General features: G+C 43.0%; 1 protein-coding gene across 1 annotated transcript in view; it reads right to left on the bottom strand.

The window, feature by feature from the left end:
• Positions 1-274: 274 nt before the first annotated feature.
• The window catches only part of LOC140459655 (leucine-rich repeat transmembrane neuronal protein 4-like), a 181829-nt gene continuing 161118 nt past the window's right edge, over positions 275-20985 (bottom strand). Inside the window, exon 3 of the mRNA XM_072553991.1 lies at positions 275-773. Coding sequence (XP_072410092.1) covers positions 549-773 — 225 coding nt within the window. The 3' untranslated portion in view covers positions 275-548. The remainder of the gene's footprint in view (positions 774-20985) is intronic.

Here is a 20985-nt window from a genome sequence, read left to right as displayed (position 1 = left end):
ACACCCCCCTTGGTCATCTTTATTTTGAAGTTGGCCACTAGGTCATTCACTAGACATATGTGTGTCACAGACAGATGACACCTTGTATGATCTCCAACCCGACCGACAGCACTTCAGCTTTTGTTTGGGCTAAAATCAATGATATTCCAAGCAACCCTCACCATTATTGCTTTGGTGAAATACAGCCCAACTCAAATCTTGAAAATTAGACCTCTGGTTTTCCAACTCAAGTCCCCTTGTTGGGGAAAGCATGACAACGAAAATAGTTGACCCATCCTTTACAGTTTTTAGTTTATTTTCTTAAGAACATCATGAGCAGAGTCTTATATTTACATCATCAAATACCAAAGCACAGAAAATCAGGAGGATGTCAAATCTCTGAAGTTTAGCAGTTGTGATTTATTTTAATGGCCACAGATAGTTCAGAGTTGTATGTTTTTAGTTAAAACTCAGCGAGGACCATTTGTCTTAAACCTCCTTTTGTCTTTTTGTTCTTCCAGACTGGAGCATTTCACCCCCAAGAGTCAATCAACCAACGAGGTCTCTTTCTATGGTGAGTGAGGTGGTTCAAGATGTATGTTCGGTATAGCCGAGCGAGCCACTGTGCTAATGACGTTCCGACTCATAGCTGGTTCCAAGTTGCTGGACTCCGGTTCCTCCTGTCGAGGGGTCTCGTACCGCTTGTGTATATGGAGAGTCTGATGTGCTTTGCAGTACCCAACCAGTGGCTGATCGTAGTTGTAAAAGGCTGTGATGTTCATGGGCAGTGCAGTCTGTTAGGGAAGAGAACACAAGAGCATGTTAGTTTCATCACATTCCATCTTAGGCACAGAGGTGAGATGTTGTTTCATGCTTCAGATTATTTCTGTATCTGTAACCGGGGAAGGAGAATGATACAGAAGAGAAGGAGGCCATTTGGCCCATCACAGTTGTGTCAGTCCTCCGATAGGATGACCCAGTTAATATCATTCTTCTGATAATTCAAGACCAACAATATCCATGGGGTGACAATCCCATATTTTTTAACTCTCTGATCACTGCTAGTTCCAAACTTTTGAAGAAAGGAGACATGCTAACCTTCAAGTGTTTAGTATTATGAAAATTTCTGTACCCAGTGAACACAAATTTTAGTTCAGGAGAGTGGACAGGTTGTTTTGAATGAATGAGTTCACGCAGATAGCTTGTGAATGTACCTGCCCAGGGAGACTGATAGTGCTCAGAAATGGGATTTATAAATGAGCAGTGAGCTACAAGAAAAGGCTTGCATTTATGTCACACCTTTCATGACCTCAGGATGTCCAGTTGAAGTATGTCTGAAGCCTGGTCACTGTTCTAAAATCGGGGATGTGGCAGCCAATTTGCACCCACAGTGAATTTTACCCAGCAACAGCCAATGTTGTGCTGCCAGAAAACATCAATGGATCAGATTATGTGGTCTAACCCTGACCTCATGGCTTTTTTTGGGCTTGCTGTGCACATCACAACAGTGAATTTCACTTCAAAAACATTTCATTGTCACTAAACTTCTTCAGATTGTCCTGAGGCTGTGATGTTAGAGTCAGACAGCACAGACACAGACTCTTCTGGCCAATCAGTCCATGCTGAACATAATCCCAAACTAAACTAGTTCCATCTGCCTGCGCTCCAAACCTTTCTTATTGATGTACTTATCTCCATGACTTTTCAACGTTGTAACTGTATCCGCATGCACTACTTCCTCTGGAAGTTCATTCCACACGTGGAACCACTCTCTGGAAAAAGAAAATTGCCCCTCATGTCTTTTTAAAATCTTTCTCCTTTCACCTTAAGATATATCCCCTCATCTTGATATCCCCCACGCTAGGGAACAGGCAGCTACCATTCACCTTATCCATATCCCCCATGATTTTATAAACCTCTATAAGGTGCATCATTGGAAATTGTTATTAAATTGTTTTCTTCAGTATTGGAGAGGTTTCACTCAGAACCTTTAGAACACTTGGGTCAACAGTAAATTGAAGGCAGGTCAGGGCCATGGAGAGGGAGGGAGTATGCTCATAGTGCTCATTGCTAGGGGCAACAGGTCATTGTCCAAGGAGGATGTGAAATGGCTCTAATTGGACAGATGTCTCATGTCAAATTCCTTTGTCCCAACTTTATTACTCGCCTTGTGTGTTGACTGGTAGAATGAAATGATTAAACCTTGAGTACCTCCTCAGGTCTTACCTCTCCTTTCACAAAATCCTCCCTCAAGGGTGTGTGCTGTTGGCCAGCTCATTCCAAACTGACCTCCTCTCAGTCTCCCCCTCAATGGTCTCCCATGACTAATGGCTCCACATCGCCCACATCTATCTCCCCCTTCCTGCCCATCCACTCCCTTTCTCTAACCATTTCCTCCACTCTCCTCTTTGTTATGGACCAGACCAAATCCCCTCAAAATGTATTAAGGAGGTAGCCTAGATCCTAACTTTTCTTCATTTGAAGGTAAATGTAAGGTGTTGTGTTCCAGATGCAATTTGATTGGTCAAACTACACAATGTTAAACCAAACACAATTTATACAACAAAATACGACAAAAAAAAATTTTGTTTAGCTGTAACTCGATTGGAAAACTTAACACAATAATAGATGAGTTATCCACTAAACAGTAACTGTTCCAAAATAACATCCCATAAATACACCCTTGGCAAAAGGCAAATTTCAAAAAACAAATTGTCTCGAATGTAACTCCAACAACTTAGGAGGGAAAATACATCAAGAGAAAACTCTGGGAGAGAGTGTAGCAGGTAGAGATGCATTGCAACAACAGATCCAGCAAGAACTTCTACTGAAAACTAAAAAAAACTAAAAATCCTTGTTCTTTGAGATTTGACCACACCCATTCAGGCTGCCTCTATTGTTCCAACTTCAAAGAAATCCAAGAACTCACAAACTGTTTACTTTCACACAAATTGCTCTGCACCTCTGCTTCAATGTTTATCTGAAAAGATACTGGAAAAAATAGCCCCTTTAAGCCATAGTATCATCACACCTTCTCCCCCCCCCAACCCTATCTCCAAGCACCTTGGTGTTTTCTATTCACCCAGAATCTTTTTATGCTGTTTGGTGAATCCAGAAAGGGGGCAGAAAATAACAGGCCTGATTGTTGGGGGGAGGGTTGAGGTGGTGAGGTGAGTGTTGACAGGGAGCGTGTTTGACAGGGTAGCAGTGGACTGGAAAGGGGCCAGGAAACATAAGAACGGCCCATAACTTACTTTCTCTCTGTCTCCCTCTCTGTCTGGTCCGGGGCACACACTGAGGCGAAGGGGCTATTGATGTCATTTTATAAGCAAACCCGTGACAATATTTCAAAACAGTTCACCTTTTGATTTTCACTTTCTTAGTTCTGTCATGGAATTTACGAGCAGGGGCAAAGCCATCATTAGCTGCCTGTCTGTAATTTCCACCGTGAACTGAGAGACTTGTTTCAGAGGGATTGATATGTCATTAACATTGCTGTGGTTCTGGAGTCACGTGTAGGCTAGACCGGATCAAGGTAGCAGATTTCCTTCCCTGAAGGGCATGACTGGAGCTAAGTCTGTCAGAAGATCAGCCATGGTCTTATTGAATGGTGGAGCAGGCTTGAGGGGCCAGATGGCTGACACCTGCTCTCAGTTCTTATGTTCTTGTGTATTACAAACAACAGTCACCATTCCTGAATCGAGCTTCATATTCCAGAATCATTGATAATTTATAATTATTAGTTATTGATTGAACACAAGTTCTACCAGCTGCCATTTTATCAATTTAACCATAACAGGAGATGATGTTAATTGCTTTAAAGCCCTGCTTAAATCTGTCGAAAAAAAAAACCAAGATGTGGAGGTGCTGGTGTTCGACTCCCTGTTGGACTATAACCTGGTGTTGTGTGAAACAAAAAGCAAGTGTTTGTGATCTCTACCAGCTGCCATGGTGGGATTTCAATGCGTTCCTGAGCTGCCGGTGTGCGAGCCCAGTGATGTTCCCATTATACCTCCATATTGCCTTCCCACCCACCCCACTCACCCATCTCACCCTTTATTTCTGGGTGTGAATGTGATAACTGGGTCAGAGGGAGAGGTCTGGCATCCTACTGTGCTGAAAAAAGGCTTCAGAGGCTGCAATTGCACAACACATTCCAGACAGGACAGGGAGCCACGAGAATTTTATCTCATGTCGGGGTGGGGTGGGGGCGTTGATGGGTTGGGGAGTCAGTGGGTGGAGGGGAGGGGGGACATGCGGATTTTTATTGTGGTCCTTGACAAGAGGTGACGGCAAAGACAGAAGAAGATTTCCATGGGAGGTTATGACAGGATGGATGACAAGACCAACAAGGCATGGGTCAGTGGAGAGACTCAGCAGGTCTGTGAAACAAAGTACAGAGTTAACATTTCAGGTCTGCTATGACTTGTCAACTGGCGAGTCAGGTCAAGACGTACCCAAATGGTGCCTTTTATATACCCAGCATCCTTCACTGCAAAGTGCTTTGGGTTTTGATTTAAAAAAAATTAAACTTCTAAGTATCTCTCTCGGAATCACTGAATTACACTTCAATAACAATATACTCCTTCAGCGTAATCTGGCAATTAATGATGTTTTATGAGCTATTAATCTTTTATTGCTAATCTAAGCATTCATGCTTATCATCTAGTGTCTGTCATCTTTAATTAGACATGCCAACTGATTTTTCAATTAAAATATAATTGACGTTTGAGTTTTAATTGCATTTTTACTTTGTTTATCAATTTAAGCGTAACAGGAGATAAAAGAATCAGACCTTGTTGTATTCAAAGAGGTAGTACGCATGATATGAATAGCTTAAAAGTCTTATTTAACTCTGTTGAGAAAAAAGGAGCCAAGTATTTCTGTGGTCTCACCCATCCCTATCTGTAAAACCTACTCCATCCCTTCACTCTGATGACGTGCTCTAATTCTGCTTTTTCGGACCACCCTCTGCAATTTTAGTTACAACTCCAGTTTTGTTTTGTTCTGCCTTGAGTTGCCAACATCACAAACTTTGCAATGTTCTCCTTAACGCTCTCTGACTATTGACCTCACACCCTCCTCCTTGAAGATGCGCCTTGAAAGCTAACTCTCCCAGCAAGCACTGACACCTCCTTATGTGGTTTGACGTCAAATTCTGTTTGACAATGTGCCCGCAAAGCACCTTGGGATGTTTCCCTGCATTGTTGGTTCCACATAAATGCAATTTATTGTGGTAGGTGCACTCTGTCTTGGATAGTACTAAAAGCAGGCGGACTTAATCTAACACAACAAAATACAAACTACGGATGCTGGAAATGAGAAACAAAAGCAGAAATCAACGGAAAAGCTCAGCGAGTGTGAAACCATTTGTGGAGAGAGATCAGAGTTAAAGTTTCGGGTCCAGTGACCCTTCCTCAGAACTGAATTTAATCTCACAGTCGTTCTGTTTCCCTGTCCAGACTTCAGATGCATTCCAGTAGTTAGATTACTTAGTGTGGAAACAGGCACTTCGGCCCAACAGGTCCACACCGACCCTCCGAAGAGCAACCCACCCAGATCCATTCTCCTACTTTTACCCCTTCACCTCACACTAAGGGCAATTTAGCATGGCCAATTCACCTAAACTGCACATTTTTGGACTGTGGGAGGAAATCGGAGCACCCGGAGGAAACCCACACAGACACGCGGAGAATGTGCAAACTCCACACAGACAGTGGCCCAAGGCGGGGATTGAACCCAGGTCTCTGACGCTGTGAGGCAGCAGTGCTAACCACTGAGCCATCGCTTCACTCATAAGGGGAATCAAATATCAGGCAGATTGGATAGCAGGAAGTTTCCTTCTCCCCAGAAGACTCTCCTTATTCCTCTTCCCCTTACCCCATCGTTGTAACCTTAAAGCCTGGAAAAAGATGGATTTTGTTAAAAAAATTTTCAAAGAACATCTCCTTCTTGAGTGTGTCTGTCTGAGCTCATTGCACTTGATTAGAATGACGTTTGCTGAACACTTCTCTATATTGTTGGAGGCAGACCAGGCAATTAGGAAGGCAGATGGCACATTTGCAACTATTACAATGTGTTAGAGTCGAGGCTTGAGGGAGTTGTGCTGACACTGAATAGGGATTTGATAAGACCACACCTGGGTTGGAGTGATGGAGATAGACCAAATTTGATTTGAGTTGATGTATTGTTGTCACCTGTACCTTGGCACGGTGAAAAGTTTTGTTTTGCTGTGCAGTGTAAGCAGATCATCACATGAAAAGATGACAGAAAAAAAAGTGACAGAACAGAGTGAGGAATACCAAGGTACAGCTGTAGAGAAGGTGCACAAAAAGCAAGATCAGCATTAGATTTGAAATTTGAGTGGTCCATTCAGAAGTCAGTATTTTTAAGAAGTTACAAGTGATCTTATTCGAGCAAAAATCTCTTCGTATTGGTCATGTCAAGCCCTCCGACGGGGTGTTTACCTCGGCTTGGGAGTCCCAAAACAAGGGTCCTCATCTCAGAATAAGGGCTCATCCATTCCCGATTGAGGTGAAAAGAATCTTTTTCACTCAGAGGGTTATGAATCTAAGGAATTCTCTATCCCTGACAGCAGTGGATGCCCAACCATTGATTACATTCCAGACGGAGATTAATGGATTTTTGCGCACCAAAGAAATCAAGGAATCAGGATTGGGTGGACAAGTGGAGTTGAGATAAAAGATCAGTCATTGTCGTATTGATTGGCAGAGCAGGTTGGAATGGCTGCATCATGTGCTCCCACTTGTATTTCCCAGGTTGTCAGCATTTATACAGCTCCCTTGGAAATGGTGCAATTGATTCAACTTCAATCACTGCTCGTGGTCGTATCATCACTGTTCTAATGACCCTTTATGTCTTCTCCTCTCCCTCCAATATTGCTTTACATCGAGCCTCTGTAAGGCTCTCAACAATGACCCTTCAGGAACAATGAACTGATCAGTGTCAGTCCATCAACTGTGCAGAAGTTGTGTGCACCTCCAAAAATATCATTCTCCACAGTGGTTAGCACTGCTGTCTCACAGTGCCAGGGACCCGGGTTCAATTCCCACCTCGGGCAACTCCCCGTGTGGAGTTTGCACATTCTCCCCGTGTCTGCGTGGATTTCCTCCGAGTGCTCCGGTTTCCTCCCACAGTCCAAAGATTGTGCAGGTCAGTTGAATTGGCCATGCTAAATTGTCCATAGTGTTAGGTGTAGGGGAATGGGTCTGGGTGGGTTACTCTTCGGAGGGTCGGTGTGGACTTGTTGGGCCGAAGGGCCTGTTTTCACACTGTAGGGAATCTAATCTAATCGTAGCCCCACAGATGCTGTTCAGTCCCACAAACAGCTTCTGTTCCTAAAACAGTGATAACAAACATTTTGCTCTTTATTCTCTCAACCTTTTCAACATTTTCAATCCTCTCCTTAGCTTTCCCTGCCTCAGATGTTTGTTAAAATCTAATTATGGTGACACTTTCCAATCTTTCATTTCACCCCAGTGAATCCACAGCCGCAGTTCGGATATCTCCTCTGACGATAAGCTTCACACACCCCCACCCCACCAAACTGCGCACAGTTTTTTCACTGATCTTGTGGGCTGTGGAATAACGTTTTCATTATGTACTTGAACAGGTATCGATGCTTCAAACTGCACCAGAACAATATTTGCACGAGTTAACAAAAGTTGAGATTTGCTAACATCTTGAAAAAGAGGTAGCCAAACACTAATTTTGTTTGTCCTTACCACAAACTCTGTCACAAGAAGTTAAGTGGAAGCTCAATAAAGTTCAAAAGAGATGTGAGGTGTAGGCTTTTTAACACTGAGTGTGGAACGCACTGCAGGGGTGGTGGAAGAGGCAGATATGAGAGGATGTTCAAGACACTTTTCGGTAAACACATGAATATATATGGAATGGAAGGATATGGACTAAGGGCAGGCAGAAGGGATTAGTTTAATGTGGTATCATGTTATGCATAACATTGTGGACCAAAGGACCCATTCCTGTGTTATATAGTTCTATGTTGTATGATCCATGTTCTAAGATAGGAGCTGTGAAGGATTAATGGCCATGACAATGGATTGTGCTGCAAATTGGATCTTGCAGGATCTGGGTTGCTAAGCAAGCATTTCTTGCTCATGCCTAATTATTAAGAGTCAGCCACATTGCTGTGGGTCTGGAGTTCTATGTAGTCCAAACCAGGTAATGATCAAGGATTTCCTTCCCCTAAACTAATGACCTAGTTAGGTTTTTACAACAATTAACACTGGTTACATGATTAACATTAGATTTGCTTTCACTCCAGATTTTTACAGAATTCAAATTTCCCCACCTACCACAGTGGGATTCTGACCCAGTCTCCAGGATGTGAACTCAGGGTTGTTGATGATTAACCCATGACATTCCCACCAAGCCATTACCTCCCCTCGCGTGATAGCATAGTGGTGCTGAGGCAGAGCTGTATTTTGGATATGATGCTTCGCCGAGATGTGGACTGCGTTCTCAGCCAATGAGAAACAAGGTGCTTGTCCTGATGCCGTGTGTTAGGTCACCTCCCAACCAAGGAAACACAAACAGTCCTGTCATGCAGGTCAAAGTTGTTTGTGGGAGATTGCTGTGCACACAATTTCCCCACATTCCAACACTGCTCAAGTGGGTTGATTTGTCACAAAGCTGGTCCCTTTTTTCTAAAAGCTGATCCTTTTCTCAAGGATACTGTGTCCTTGGTTTTTTTTCAGAGGGGACGCGAACCAGTCAGGCTCTGAATCAACTGGTTTGGTACAGGGATGGAAGGGTATTAGGAGGCCTTTTTGTTTATATGTAAACAAATGAGACTTTCGGCCAAAGCTTTTATGTTTTAGGAGTGACCTGTATAATGAAAGGGGAGTGGTCAGTCTTAAAAATTGAAGTCTTGCTAGTCAGCCAGTGCAGCAGGAGTTGTGTTTGAAACAGGCTGCTGAACTCTCTCTCCTTCTGCCCTTCTAACTTCAACCTGTAAGCCTTTGTTTAATTTTTACTGTGTTTAAGGGGTTTGTTTATTGGCACTGATGTGTATTTTCAGAACAGCACGATAAGTCTAGTTTGGATAGACTGAGTTCTGTGGGTATTCTGTATTCTGCTCTTTGTGTTTCATTCAGTGAATTTTGTGAACAAATTTTTGTCTGTTTTAAAACCTGGTGGTCAACCTCACTAACTTACTCCGGGTAACTTTCACTGTACACTGACCGAAACAAATTGCAAAGTTACAGCCTGGGCTGCCTGCTTAAGAATGTTTTGAGTGGTTTGGCCTAGTCCATAACAAATCGGTGCCACTGCACTTTTGAGAAGCCTGGTTGTTTGCAAAAGCTCCACGTGAATGTAATGACAGTGACAACAATTTCAAGGTTCTTTGCCTGAAGTCAAGCAAGTCTGCGACACTTGGTTACTCATCAAAGGTGTTGCAGGTCCTACTTTATTGGAAGTCAGTCTGTACAATTTCCCTGCCATGTCCTCTGTTCAAGCCAAGACGACTCCAACCAGGAGAAACATTAAGCTGCTCATTGTCTCTGATGTTACATTATGTTGCATCGAGGCGCTTGAGTCTTTCTGCAGTGGCTGAGTTTCTCTCTTCGGCTGCAGTGTGTAAACTGGAGAAGCACTGGTAGGCAAGTGGCGATAAGTCACCTTCACTTCCTGAGTCTGCAACATCCGAAATACATTGCACGACAAGACTGAAAAGGTTACAGAAGCAGAAACAGCTCTTATTTTAAAGTAAATCCTGTTTTGATCCATTCAGCATTGCTGCAGGATTTACAGTGTGCTCCGTGGGACTCCTTGGTTACCATTTCAAAAAATATCATAAATCAAACTATGTTCCTCAGGGACATGTGGATGTGAAATATTGTGAAGATGCTCAATTTCAATTAGCTACGAGTCAGCACGTTAAGCTGAATATGACAGCACTCTAAAATTGGTTATGTTCTTCACAAGTGTATTTTAATAATTGGTTTAAGAGTATAAGAAATGCTCACTCGGGAATGGAAATGAATGCTGAAATAATTCAATTAAGTAAGGTCTCTCTAACAGTTTAAAATATTCCTGTAAAGATGAATTCCAACCTACAAATCAAGCACAATTCCAGGTGAATTTGCTGTACAAAGCTTCAGTGTTAGACTATGACAGCAAGTCACTGCAGTGTTATGGACCAAACCAACACTCCTCAAAATAAATCAAGGAGATAACCCAGCCACTTTTAATTCAGCTTAAAGTCAAATGTAAGGTGCTGTGTTCTGTTTGTGATTTGATTGGTCCACTTTAAGCAAAGCGTACTTTACCCTTAGAACACAGTAGTAATACAAACGAAGAAAGAAGAAATAGCATAACTTAAACTCTATTGAAATAATTAATAACTTAAGTTAACTACTACTCATCGACTGTTCCCCATGAGAGCAACATTCCACTGGACGCACCCTTGGTAAAGGCAAATTCAGCAAAACAGAGCTTTCTCACATGCTATCTCTGCTCCAGACCAGAAGAAAGGAACACCGTAACAAACAATCCAGCAGCAGAGAGCTTCTTTACTGCAGTAAAGAGAGAGCTGTATCCATCAGCTTCAACAGCCAAGTCCAAATCACAACTGAAAGCATAACTAATACCCTGGCTCTGTGTGAGCCTGACTGCACTCCACGCCAAACATCAGGGATCTCAAAGTTACTGACTGCTTCTGAAGCAGATGTTCTGGTACCACAATGGAAAACCTCTCTCTAAGAGATACAGCACAGAACAAATCTCTGTTAAAGACGCAGTACCATTACAGCTGTGATAAGTTTTGTTGGAAAAAGCTCAGTGCTGTCTCAGGCATTCCCAGATGTGCCGTCTCAGAGAGGAGAAGATGCACTCCTCCCTCAGACAGTTCCCATGCTATTGTCCAAATGGACTTTGATTCAAAATATTATCAGTGGTTTGGCCACACAGAACTTAAGTATAGCTGAAGAAAGACATGTTTGCCAAGGCTCTGCGTCATTTTCTCATCTTGCACTCATTTAGTGCAATGTTTCAATGACCGGGAATCCAGGACAGTCTCGCGGTAAAGGCTAGGCCTTTAAGGATAGAGATGAGGAGAAATCTCTTCATCCAGGGACTGGTGAGCCTGTGGAATTCTCTGCCACAGAAAGCATTTGAGGCCAAAATATTGATGGAGTTCCAGCAGGATGTGGATGTAGTTCCCATGACTAAAGGAATCAAAGGTTATGGAATGAAAGTGTGACTAGGGTATTGCGTAGGGTAATTGACCAAGATCGTAATGAACAGTGGAGCAGGCTCAGAGGGACAAATGCATTTGTCCCTCTGAGCCTGCTCCACTGTTCATTACTTAGTTGCCCTTAGTTTCTATGTTTCTAATGAACAGTTTTGATCTCCTTATCGAGTGAAGAAACGTAAATATGTTGGAGGTGATTCAGAGGAGGTTAACTGGATTGACACCTGGAATGGAGAAAGTGAGGACTGCAGATGCTGAAGTGTCAAAGTCGAAAAGTGTTGTGTGCTGGAAAAGCACAACGAGTTAGGCAGTATCAGAGGCGCAGGAGAGTTGACGTTGTGTACATAAGCCCTTCATCAGGAAATCAGGGTGTTATGCCTGAAACGTGGACTCTGCTGCTCCTTGGAGGTTGCCTGACCTGCTGTCCGTTTCCAGTGCCACACTTTTCAACTCTGACACCGGGAATGGGCAAGTGATCTGGGAGGAGAGATGAGTCAGGCTAGGCTTGTTTACAACAACTGAGAGGTGATCATGTTGAAACATTGAAGATCCTGAGGACAGTTGAGGGGCATGGATGCTAAGATGGTGTTTCCTCCTTAAGAGAGATTCGAACAAGAGGACTCAGTTCAAAAATAAGGGTGTCCCACTTAGGCTGGAGATGTGGAGGTCTCTTTTTGTTTTCCTCTTAGAGGGCCCTTGGTCTGTCGAACACTTGCTCAAAGAGCAGCAGAGGCTGGGCTGCTGAATACATTTAAGTCTGAGTTTGATTGAGATTGACAGGGGAATCAAAGGGTTCAGGGGAATAGGATAGACAGGAGAGTGGGAGTTGAAGCTGCAATTAAATCAGGCATGAACTTATCAAAGGCAGAGCATATTTGAGGGGCTGAACATCCGACTGCTGCTCAGAATTTGTACATTCTCATGGACAAGGGATTTGCAACACTCCTGACATGCTGACACTGAGAATTTGAAACGTAAGAATGGTTTTAATTTGTTCAGGCTGGAATTGGGCTCCCCCCACCTTCCCCCAGAGGATTTGAATGCCTTGAAAATAAGGTTCCAATGCCTTTTAATTGTGTTGCCTCACCTTCTTTGGAGAATCTGGGCTCGACCTTGTTCTTTTCAAACTGGGGCTGTCATTGCTATTTTCCGAATTCTGATTATGTTATTCACTGCTGGGACATATTTCTTCAGCTTTTAGCAGTTATCGCTCACTCCTGAAAATGACTTGAACCCAAGGGCAGACATCAAAAAATATGACTTGGACAAAATTCATGACTTTTAACACATTGGTGTGTCTGAGTTGATGCGGACAACGATGTGAATTTTATTTTTCACACGAGGTAAAGTGTATTAGGCCTCAGGGAAAGGCTAGCCTTGCAGTCGATGGAGAGTTCTTCAGAAATCGCCTGCCCCATGTTGATAGTTATCATATCATATGAATATTATTGGCTAATTATGTGGGTTTTCATGCTGATAGTTTGTAAACTTTCTGATTACAAATACTATTTGGAGAAACATGGGAGTCAAAATGGCACCACATTTTTTTTCTTCTTAATTTGTACTACTTTTCCAAATATAAACAAATAGGTTAAATTTTGAATGCTCTAATTATCACCAAGATTTTTTTTCTTGTTGTTAGCAACTAAAACGTTGTTCACAGTTTCAAGGTACTGTTCAGAAATGCCCAAGTTTAATGCTTCATAAACACTGGCTGCTGGATCGGAAATATTGATTTGGGTTTCTCTCTCCACAGATGCTGCCAGACCTGCTGAGTTTCTCCAGCAATTTCTATTTCCATTTGCAAAGCTGTTGGGGCACGGATTTATGATCTCTACCATGTGCCCTTCTTTATCTCGAGACAGGACTTTGTCCCCAGATTGGGTCAGTCCATTGATTTATAGTTTTCAATGAATATAGACAATGTTGTGGGATTCTGTCGCTTGAGTACCAGCAGAAATATCCCAGAATCCAATTTAATAAAAATGGAAATGAACTTAGGCGGTCATTGGAAATCAGAAGAACTGATGTTACAAACAGCACTAATTTTACAAAGCCTCACGGTCTCCTCCAACTCCACGCCTGAGCTGTTCTTGTAATACATCCAGTGTTTTGCTTTCGATGTTAATGGGGACAGCGGTTGGATGCTCCCTCTAACGCAGTGTTGTATGTGATCTAGAGAGATGATATTGGCCAATTTCTGCTCAACGTCCACCTCATGCTTCTGGTCACCCACTGACTTTCCACTTGCTGTAAACCTGATGTCGTTCAGTATTCTGGTGCCTGTGTCCTCACTCATACCAAGTCCTATTTACCCATTACCCCAAAACTCCCTGGCTGACATAGACTTCTGGTTAAGTCTCCACTCTCCAACTTGGATCCTTGATTTTTAACATGCCCATACCCTTATCCCTGTAACACCCTCTCGGTCCATGACCCTACTAAATCTCTGACAACTGTAATTCTGGCCTCTTGAAGCCATGTCTGCCATCCTTACTGTCAAGGTGAGAGAGGTCCATGTTGCAAGCTGGAGACACTTGCCTACTCTGAGCCAAGATCTGAACCCTCCTTTGAGAGGCAGTGGAAAATTTCTCAGCTTTTAAGTTCCCTCCCCAAAACTCTCTATCTCACTATCCCTCTCTCTCACGCCATTTCGGGTGCTCTTAAAACTCTCTCTCTTTGACCATGCTTTCGGTCATCTGCTTGGGAATTTCCTTCTGAGGCTCAGTCTCAGACTTTGCTTGATATTGGTCCTGCCAAGGATGTGAAGGGCAAGGGGATGTTTCATTGTGTGAGTGACGCTATTTAAATGAACGTTGTTGTTTGGACAAAAGGGTGAAATATTTGGAAACTGAAATATACCTCAGAAGATGAGCAGACAACTAAGATCTCATCATTGGCCAAGAAAGAAACTGCAATAAAGCAGCGAAGATAAACCAGATAAACACAAATATCTGTCTAAAAGCAATGTATTAATCCTCGATAATTATTGAAATGCTCCAATGCCCTGAGGACTCAGGTCTGTAAAAATTGGCAATGTCCATCATCCTGAGCTGAAAATGTGTTGCTGGAAAAGCGCAGCAGGTCAGGCAGCATCCAGGGAGCAGGAGAATCAATGTTTCGGGCATAAGCCCTTCTTCAGGATTCCTGCTGCGCTTTTCCAGCAACATATTTTTCAGCTCTGATCTCCGGCATCTGCAGTCCTCACTTTCTCCTCCAATGTCCATCATCCCTCATCTTAAACTGGTCTGGATTCTTATCCTTCTTGTGAAGCTGAGATAGTTCCTTGGCCACTCTGAGCAAGCAAAGTTTTGAGAGCTGTTGTCAAAAGCAGTTGGAAACTTTATCCTTGCATGAGTAACACTGGATCAGATTAAATTCAACCACAGTTTCTAAACACAAAAGAACTCTATGCATTCACCTCTCTCTTTTTTGGGCTTCCCTATTCTCTTTGGCACTTCCCTAATCCTGTTGGTCCATCATTGATAACAGTGCTTGCAATCACCTGGACTCTTGTAAGTGACCTTTTTCAAATGATTTTGTTCTGAAATTCTCCTCAACATCCTCCCATTTCTTTGACCATGCCTTGGTTCACATCATCTCGCCACATTCTCCATTCTCAGACCATAAGATCACAACACAGAGGATCAGGAAAAGGCCATTCAGCCCTTTAAGTCTGCACCTCCATTCAAGAGCGTCATGGCTGATCTGACACTCCTCATGTCTACCCATGATTCCCTGACTGTTAAAGAATCTATCTCAGCCCTAAACATATACAAGGACTCTGCCCCCATAGCTCTCTGGTAAGGAGTTCCAAAGACTCTCAAACTTCTGAGAGATGAAATTCCTTCTCATTTCAATTTTACATTGGCTCCCCTTTATTCTGAGACTATACCCTCTGATCCTTGACTCTCCCAAGAGAAACATTCTCTCCGCATTTACCCTGTCAAGCCCCTTTCTTTCATTCATGGGACTTGGGTGACACCAGCTGGGCCAGCATTTATTGCCTGTCTCTAGTTGGCCTGTAAGAAGGTGGGGGTGGCGGGGTGGGTGGGGGGGGGGGAGGGGGGGGGTGGTGAGCTCCCTTATTGAAACACTGCAGTCCATGTGCTGTAGATAGATGCAGAATGTGCTGAGGGAGGGAATTCCAGGATTTTGATCCAGCAACAGTGAATGACCGGTAATATATTTCCAAACCGGGATGGTGAGTGGATTGAATGAGAATTTGCAGGGGGTTGTGTTCCAATGTATCTGATGCCCTTGTCCTTTGAGGTTCAAGTGGTCGTGGGTTTAGAAGGTGCTGTCTAAGGATCTTTGTACAGTTGCACTCAGACTTTCCGACCTTTAAACTCCAAACCCCTTGAATTCAGGCTCAGTATTCCATTAACCTTTCTGATTACCTGCTGTATCTGTGCACTAGCTTTCTGTGTTTTGTAGGCCCCAAGTCCCTTTGTTTTGTAGCTTTCTGCACTTTTCTCCAGTTAGATAGTTTTGTTTTCTCTTCATATTATACTCCATTTGCCAACCTTTTGTCCACTTAACCTATAGCTCACTTTTAAGTTGTTAGTATCTCTTTCACAACCTGTCTTTCCATCTATTTTTGCAAATTTGGCTGCAATACATTCACTTATTTCTGCTAGGTCATGAGTAAACATTGTAAACTGTTGTGGTCCCAGGCACAGATTCCTGTGGATTTCCTTTGGTCACAGGTTGCCAACCTGAAAAAGTATCCCTTATCCCCACACGCTGTATCCTGCCCATGAGCCAATTCTCTATCCATGCCAATACGTTACCTTGAAGACTACGGACTCTTATCTTATGACTTAACCTTTAGAAGTCCCAATGCCACACTTCTATTGGTTTAAAAACTGAAATTGCTGGAAAAGCTCAGCAGGTCTGGCAGCACCTGTGGAGAGAAATCAGAGCTAAGAGTTACCCTTCCTCTGGTTCACTTCTGTTCATTCCAGTTAAGACTTCCTTGAAAAACTAACAAATCAGTCAGACACTCCTTCCCTTTCATGAAAACATGCTGTGTCTGCTTGTTTCAATTATGATTTTCCATGTGTTCTACTATTACCTCGATCAAAATTGACTCCAGTACTTTTCCAACAATAGACTTTAGGCTAATCAGCCAATAGTTACCCCAAGTTTTACTCCCTCCCTTTTTGAGTCAGAATGTCACTTTTACAGCTTTCCAATCCAGAGTTCAAGGACTATTTGGAAAATGACAAACAATGCATCAACGATGTCTGTAGCCATCTCTTTTCGGATGCAAGCCTTCACGGCCAAGAGATTTATCTTCCATCAGTTCCATTAGTTTGTCCATTACTACATGTCTCGTGATTGTAATGGTACTTAAATCCTCCCTGTATTCTTTCACATTAGTGGGATGTTTGAAGTATTTTCTAACAAAAAGACTGATGTGAAATATCTCTTTAATCCTTCTGTTAGTTCCTTATTCCCCAAATCGGTCTCTCCAGATTCATCTGCAAGGGGCTTCTCCCCACTTTGATCTCTCTCTTTCTTTTTATACAGCGGAAGAAGCTCTGATTGTTAGTTTTTATATTCCTTTCTGGTTTCCCTCTCAGTTTACTTTCTTTGTCTTTGTTACTTTTTTTGTCCTCTGTTGGGCTCTGAATTTATCCCAGGGTTTTCAGGGCTATCACTGACTTTTGTCTCCTTTTATGCTTTTTCTTTTGATTCTCTGATTTTTTTTTCCCCCTGACTTTTAAATCTCAGTGAAGTGCTTCAGGGTGTTTTGCTTCACACATTAAAGGAGAAGAGCTGAGTGGAAATTGTTGTTCCATCACCCAATCTCTGCCAGACATCTTCGATTCTGCCTTAGCCCCATTGATCTGTTTTGCTCAACTTCAGTGAAAACAGCGCAGGCGATGTAAAACTAAACAGCGGTCAGGGAGCCAAAGGTGCTAACTTGTGCTTTGTGGGCTCGGTGCTGGAGTTAGAACAAATTCAATTCATTTCAATAGAGCATGGGAACAGTCTGTTTGGCACATTACACCTACACTGATCCTAGTCCGTATTTAGACCAGTTACTTATTGCTCATGCACGGTTTCTTAGTCCTTATTTATTGCTACTTATTGCTCATGCACGGTTTCTATCCATCTGTTTGCCTACCATTCATGTGTCTATTAAAAAATACCTTAAATGTTGCTGATGTGCCTGCTTCTACCACCTCCACTGGCAGTACTTTTTATGCCTGCCACCCGCTGTGTGAAAACTTGTTCCTGCACTTCTCCTGTAAGTGTTCCCCCTCTCACCTTGATACTGTGTCCTCTTCTGTTGGCCATTCCACAGGGAGGAAAAAAAAGACTCTGACTATCCTTCCTATTCATGCCTTTCACAATTTTGTAGACCTCTGCCAGGTCACACCTCTTTCCAGTGAAAACAATCCGAGTCCATCCAACTTTTCCTCATAACTGAAACCCTTCAGACAAGTCAACATCCTGGTAAATCTTCTCTGTGCCCTCTCAAAGTATCCACCTCCTTCTGATAGCGTGGTGACCAGAACTGCCAGCAATATTCCAAATGTGGCAAAACTGAAGTTTCATACAGAAGTAACATAACTTGCCAACTTTTCCATTCCACGTCCCAGCCAATGAAGATGAACGTACAGCATACAGCAGTATGCCTTCTTGACTACCTTATCCACCTGTGTTTCCACTCTCAGGGACCTGTAGACCTGTATACCCTGATCCCTCTGTATTTCAATGCTGTTAAGGGCTATGCAATTTGTTGTATAATTCGCACCTGAATTTGATTTTTCAAAATGTGTCACCTCGCATTTGTCCAGATTAAACTCTGTCTACTATTTCTCAGCCCAAATCTGCAATCTATCTATGTCTGCTGTACATCCCCTTGACAAATGACTGGAAGACAACGTCAAATATAATATGTAATTTAATGGCAACCTTGCAGCCTCTGTGAACCTGAATTTTGAATAGCCTGAACTATTATCAACACTGTAGGATGTTACCTCTGAATGAGAGTGGGGACTAATCACAATGTGTGACATCCACATGCTTTTTACAAATGATTTGTGGTTGCATAGTTGTGGGTGCAGTGAGAGTGAGTGTGTGTGGGGGGGTGCTGACCAGACTTTTGATGACAGTGTAAAAGAGCCACAACATCTATATTGTTGGCCCCTGATGGTTCTCAGCATCTTGGGATCCTCTGAAATGACTTGGAAGATCTCACATGAGGCAGTAGATGGGCTATTTACTGACTTGCACGTCACTCTGCAGTGTCTGGCCACAGCTGCTGAAATGCCTCAGGTTCATATTCTTCTTAACTCTCCTGTAATGCGAGCCAGAAAGCTCAGAGGCATGTTGGAGGCAGAAAGGATTGTGTGTTCACACAAGACGCCCTCAATGGTGAACAGACTCTGCAACCTGGTGTTTGGGCTTGTCTATTGGGATTACTTGGGTTAATTACTGGAATAGAGTCACCACATGTGGCCTTCACCTCTAAAAGTATCCACCTTCAGGGGCTTTCCTTTCTTGTACTCAAAGACTCAGTGGATAGACACTCTCCCCCTCTTGATCAGAAGGGCTCAAGTCCCACTCCAAGAATTTGAGTGCAGGAGTATATGTGACACTCCAGAGGAACAGATTACCTGGTCGTTTTTGTGTTGCTGGTTGTGGAAACTTGTTGTGTGTCAGTTGGCTATTCTATTTCCAACAATGACTACATTTCACAAATACTTCATGTTGTCGTCATTGTGGGTCTTAGTTGAGGTTGTGCACTTACATAGGATCGATACAAGACTCTCTGGGTGAATCAGTTGTTAGTGAACCTTGTCTTTACTGAAACATTGGCTTGCAACTTTATGCAGGATGAGGCTTTGCACGTTCAACCATCACATGAACTCAGTCATGTGATCTTACATCACTGATGGTGCAGACTGTCAATTTACTTATTTAACATTTACCCTTTACACTACATCTCCCTCGATGTTCATTGATTCATCCTTTATGCTGCATCCCCCTCTATATTAGGGCATGATCTACATTCATCGAATCATAGAATCCCTACAGTGTGGAAACATTCGGCCCATCAAGTCCACACTGACTCTCTGAAGAGCATTCCACCCAGACCCACACCCGACTCTATCCTTATAACCCTTCATTTCCCATGTCTAATCCACCTAGCCTGCACATCCCTGGATACAATGGGCAATTTAGCGTGGTATATCCACCGAACTTGCACATCTTTGGACTTTTAGCCTGTGCATTCTCCTAAGCAAAGTGCTGAGGCGGGTCCTTGAGGTGCTGTATAAATGCAAGTACGTTATTTCTTCCTCATATCACTTGTAGATTTATATTATTTAGGGAGCACCTTACTTGGATATTCCAGCTCTTTTGGATATTTGGCGGAATCTAAATTTGATTTTAAACAATTTACTTCTTCATCTTCCGCCATCATCTCCAACTTCTGAGGTGATTTGACCTGAAGACATGACTGTTTCTCCTGCGTTCTTGAATGACAATAATTCAGGCATATGAATATCTGAATTAATTCAACTTATCTATTAACTTTTATCTCCACTGGGACCTGCTTCTGACTAGAATGGTTAAATACCCATTAATAACCTTCCACGTCAAACACAAGCAGCTAAGCTACACAGATCTAGCGGCACTGATTGATCTATGATATTTTTGGGAGCTCAAGCTGCTCCACCACAAAATGGAATTGCAGTGCATGGATAGAATAATGTTAAGAAAAACAGAGACTCAGAAAAAGCATCAACCGTGAAATCTCTCCTGACATAAAATGTGTTCTTCAAACCAGGCAAGTAATTGACTTTAGGACACAACATGAACACACTGACCTGATTGTTGCTTGCATGTTAAGTACTTAAACATCACAAAAAAAAGAAATGTCTGTCAGGAGAAAAAAATGCTGTTGGACGCTGGGGAAATATCGCTTGGTTAAATGACTGCCTTCCCTCAAATGCTGGTAACAGTAATGTAACAATGAATGAAATTGCTTTTATCTTGAAAAGTGAAATGTGAGGGGGCCAGACGATGGCAATCCAGTGAAGAGAGTTGCACTTCCCCTCAAGAAAATGGTTCATGTTTTCAGATGCAGAATTGCCCAAGTCTGTTGCTCCACATAATAGGTTGTAGGTGTCACTGCGGTGCAGTGGCATTGTCCCTGCCTCTTGGTTAGAAGTCCCCGGATACAAGTCCCACCTGCTCCAGCGGTGGGTCACAACGCATGGAAATAGGTTGATCAACAGTATCTATGTCATGGCACGGGAATATTTGCGACAGAGATGCACACAGCTCATGTAGCAGAGGCAACAAGAATAGAAATTGCTGGAAAAGATCAGCAGGTTTGGCAGTGTCTGTTGTGAGAAATTAGGGTTAACGTTTCGAGTTGAGTGACCCTCCTTCAGAACACATGTCATAGAATCAGGCCATTTGGCCCGACCAATCCATTTATACTGTAGCGGTTGGTATTGGGTGGAGCTGTTTGATTACAAGGTTCTTGATTGGGGTTGTTGTTAACCTGGGTCACTTCGGAAGCCCTGGCCGAACAATATAACTACGGGATTACGTTCGAGCCAGGGTGTCCCTGGAGAGGGAGCACGTGGTGTCCACCAAGATGCACCTGATCTCCTCCACTATTTGAGCTGTTCAGGGAGAGGTGAGCACCGCAGGGAGTGGAATGCATTATTTCCCCCTCCAACTCTGTTTTGATTTAATCCCTGACCTCCCCTTCACTGTTTGATCACACACCATTGCCC

This window comes from Chiloscyllium punctatum, chromosome 35 (assembly GCF_047496795.1).
Source record: "Chiloscyllium punctatum isolate Juve2018m chromosome 35, sChiPun1.3, whole genome shotgun sequence".
NCBI lineage: Eukaryota > Metazoa > Chordata > Chondrichthyes > Orectolobiformes > Hemiscylliidae > Chiloscyllium > Chiloscyllium punctatum.
This window is presented reverse-complemented; position numbering and strand designations above follow the sequence as displayed.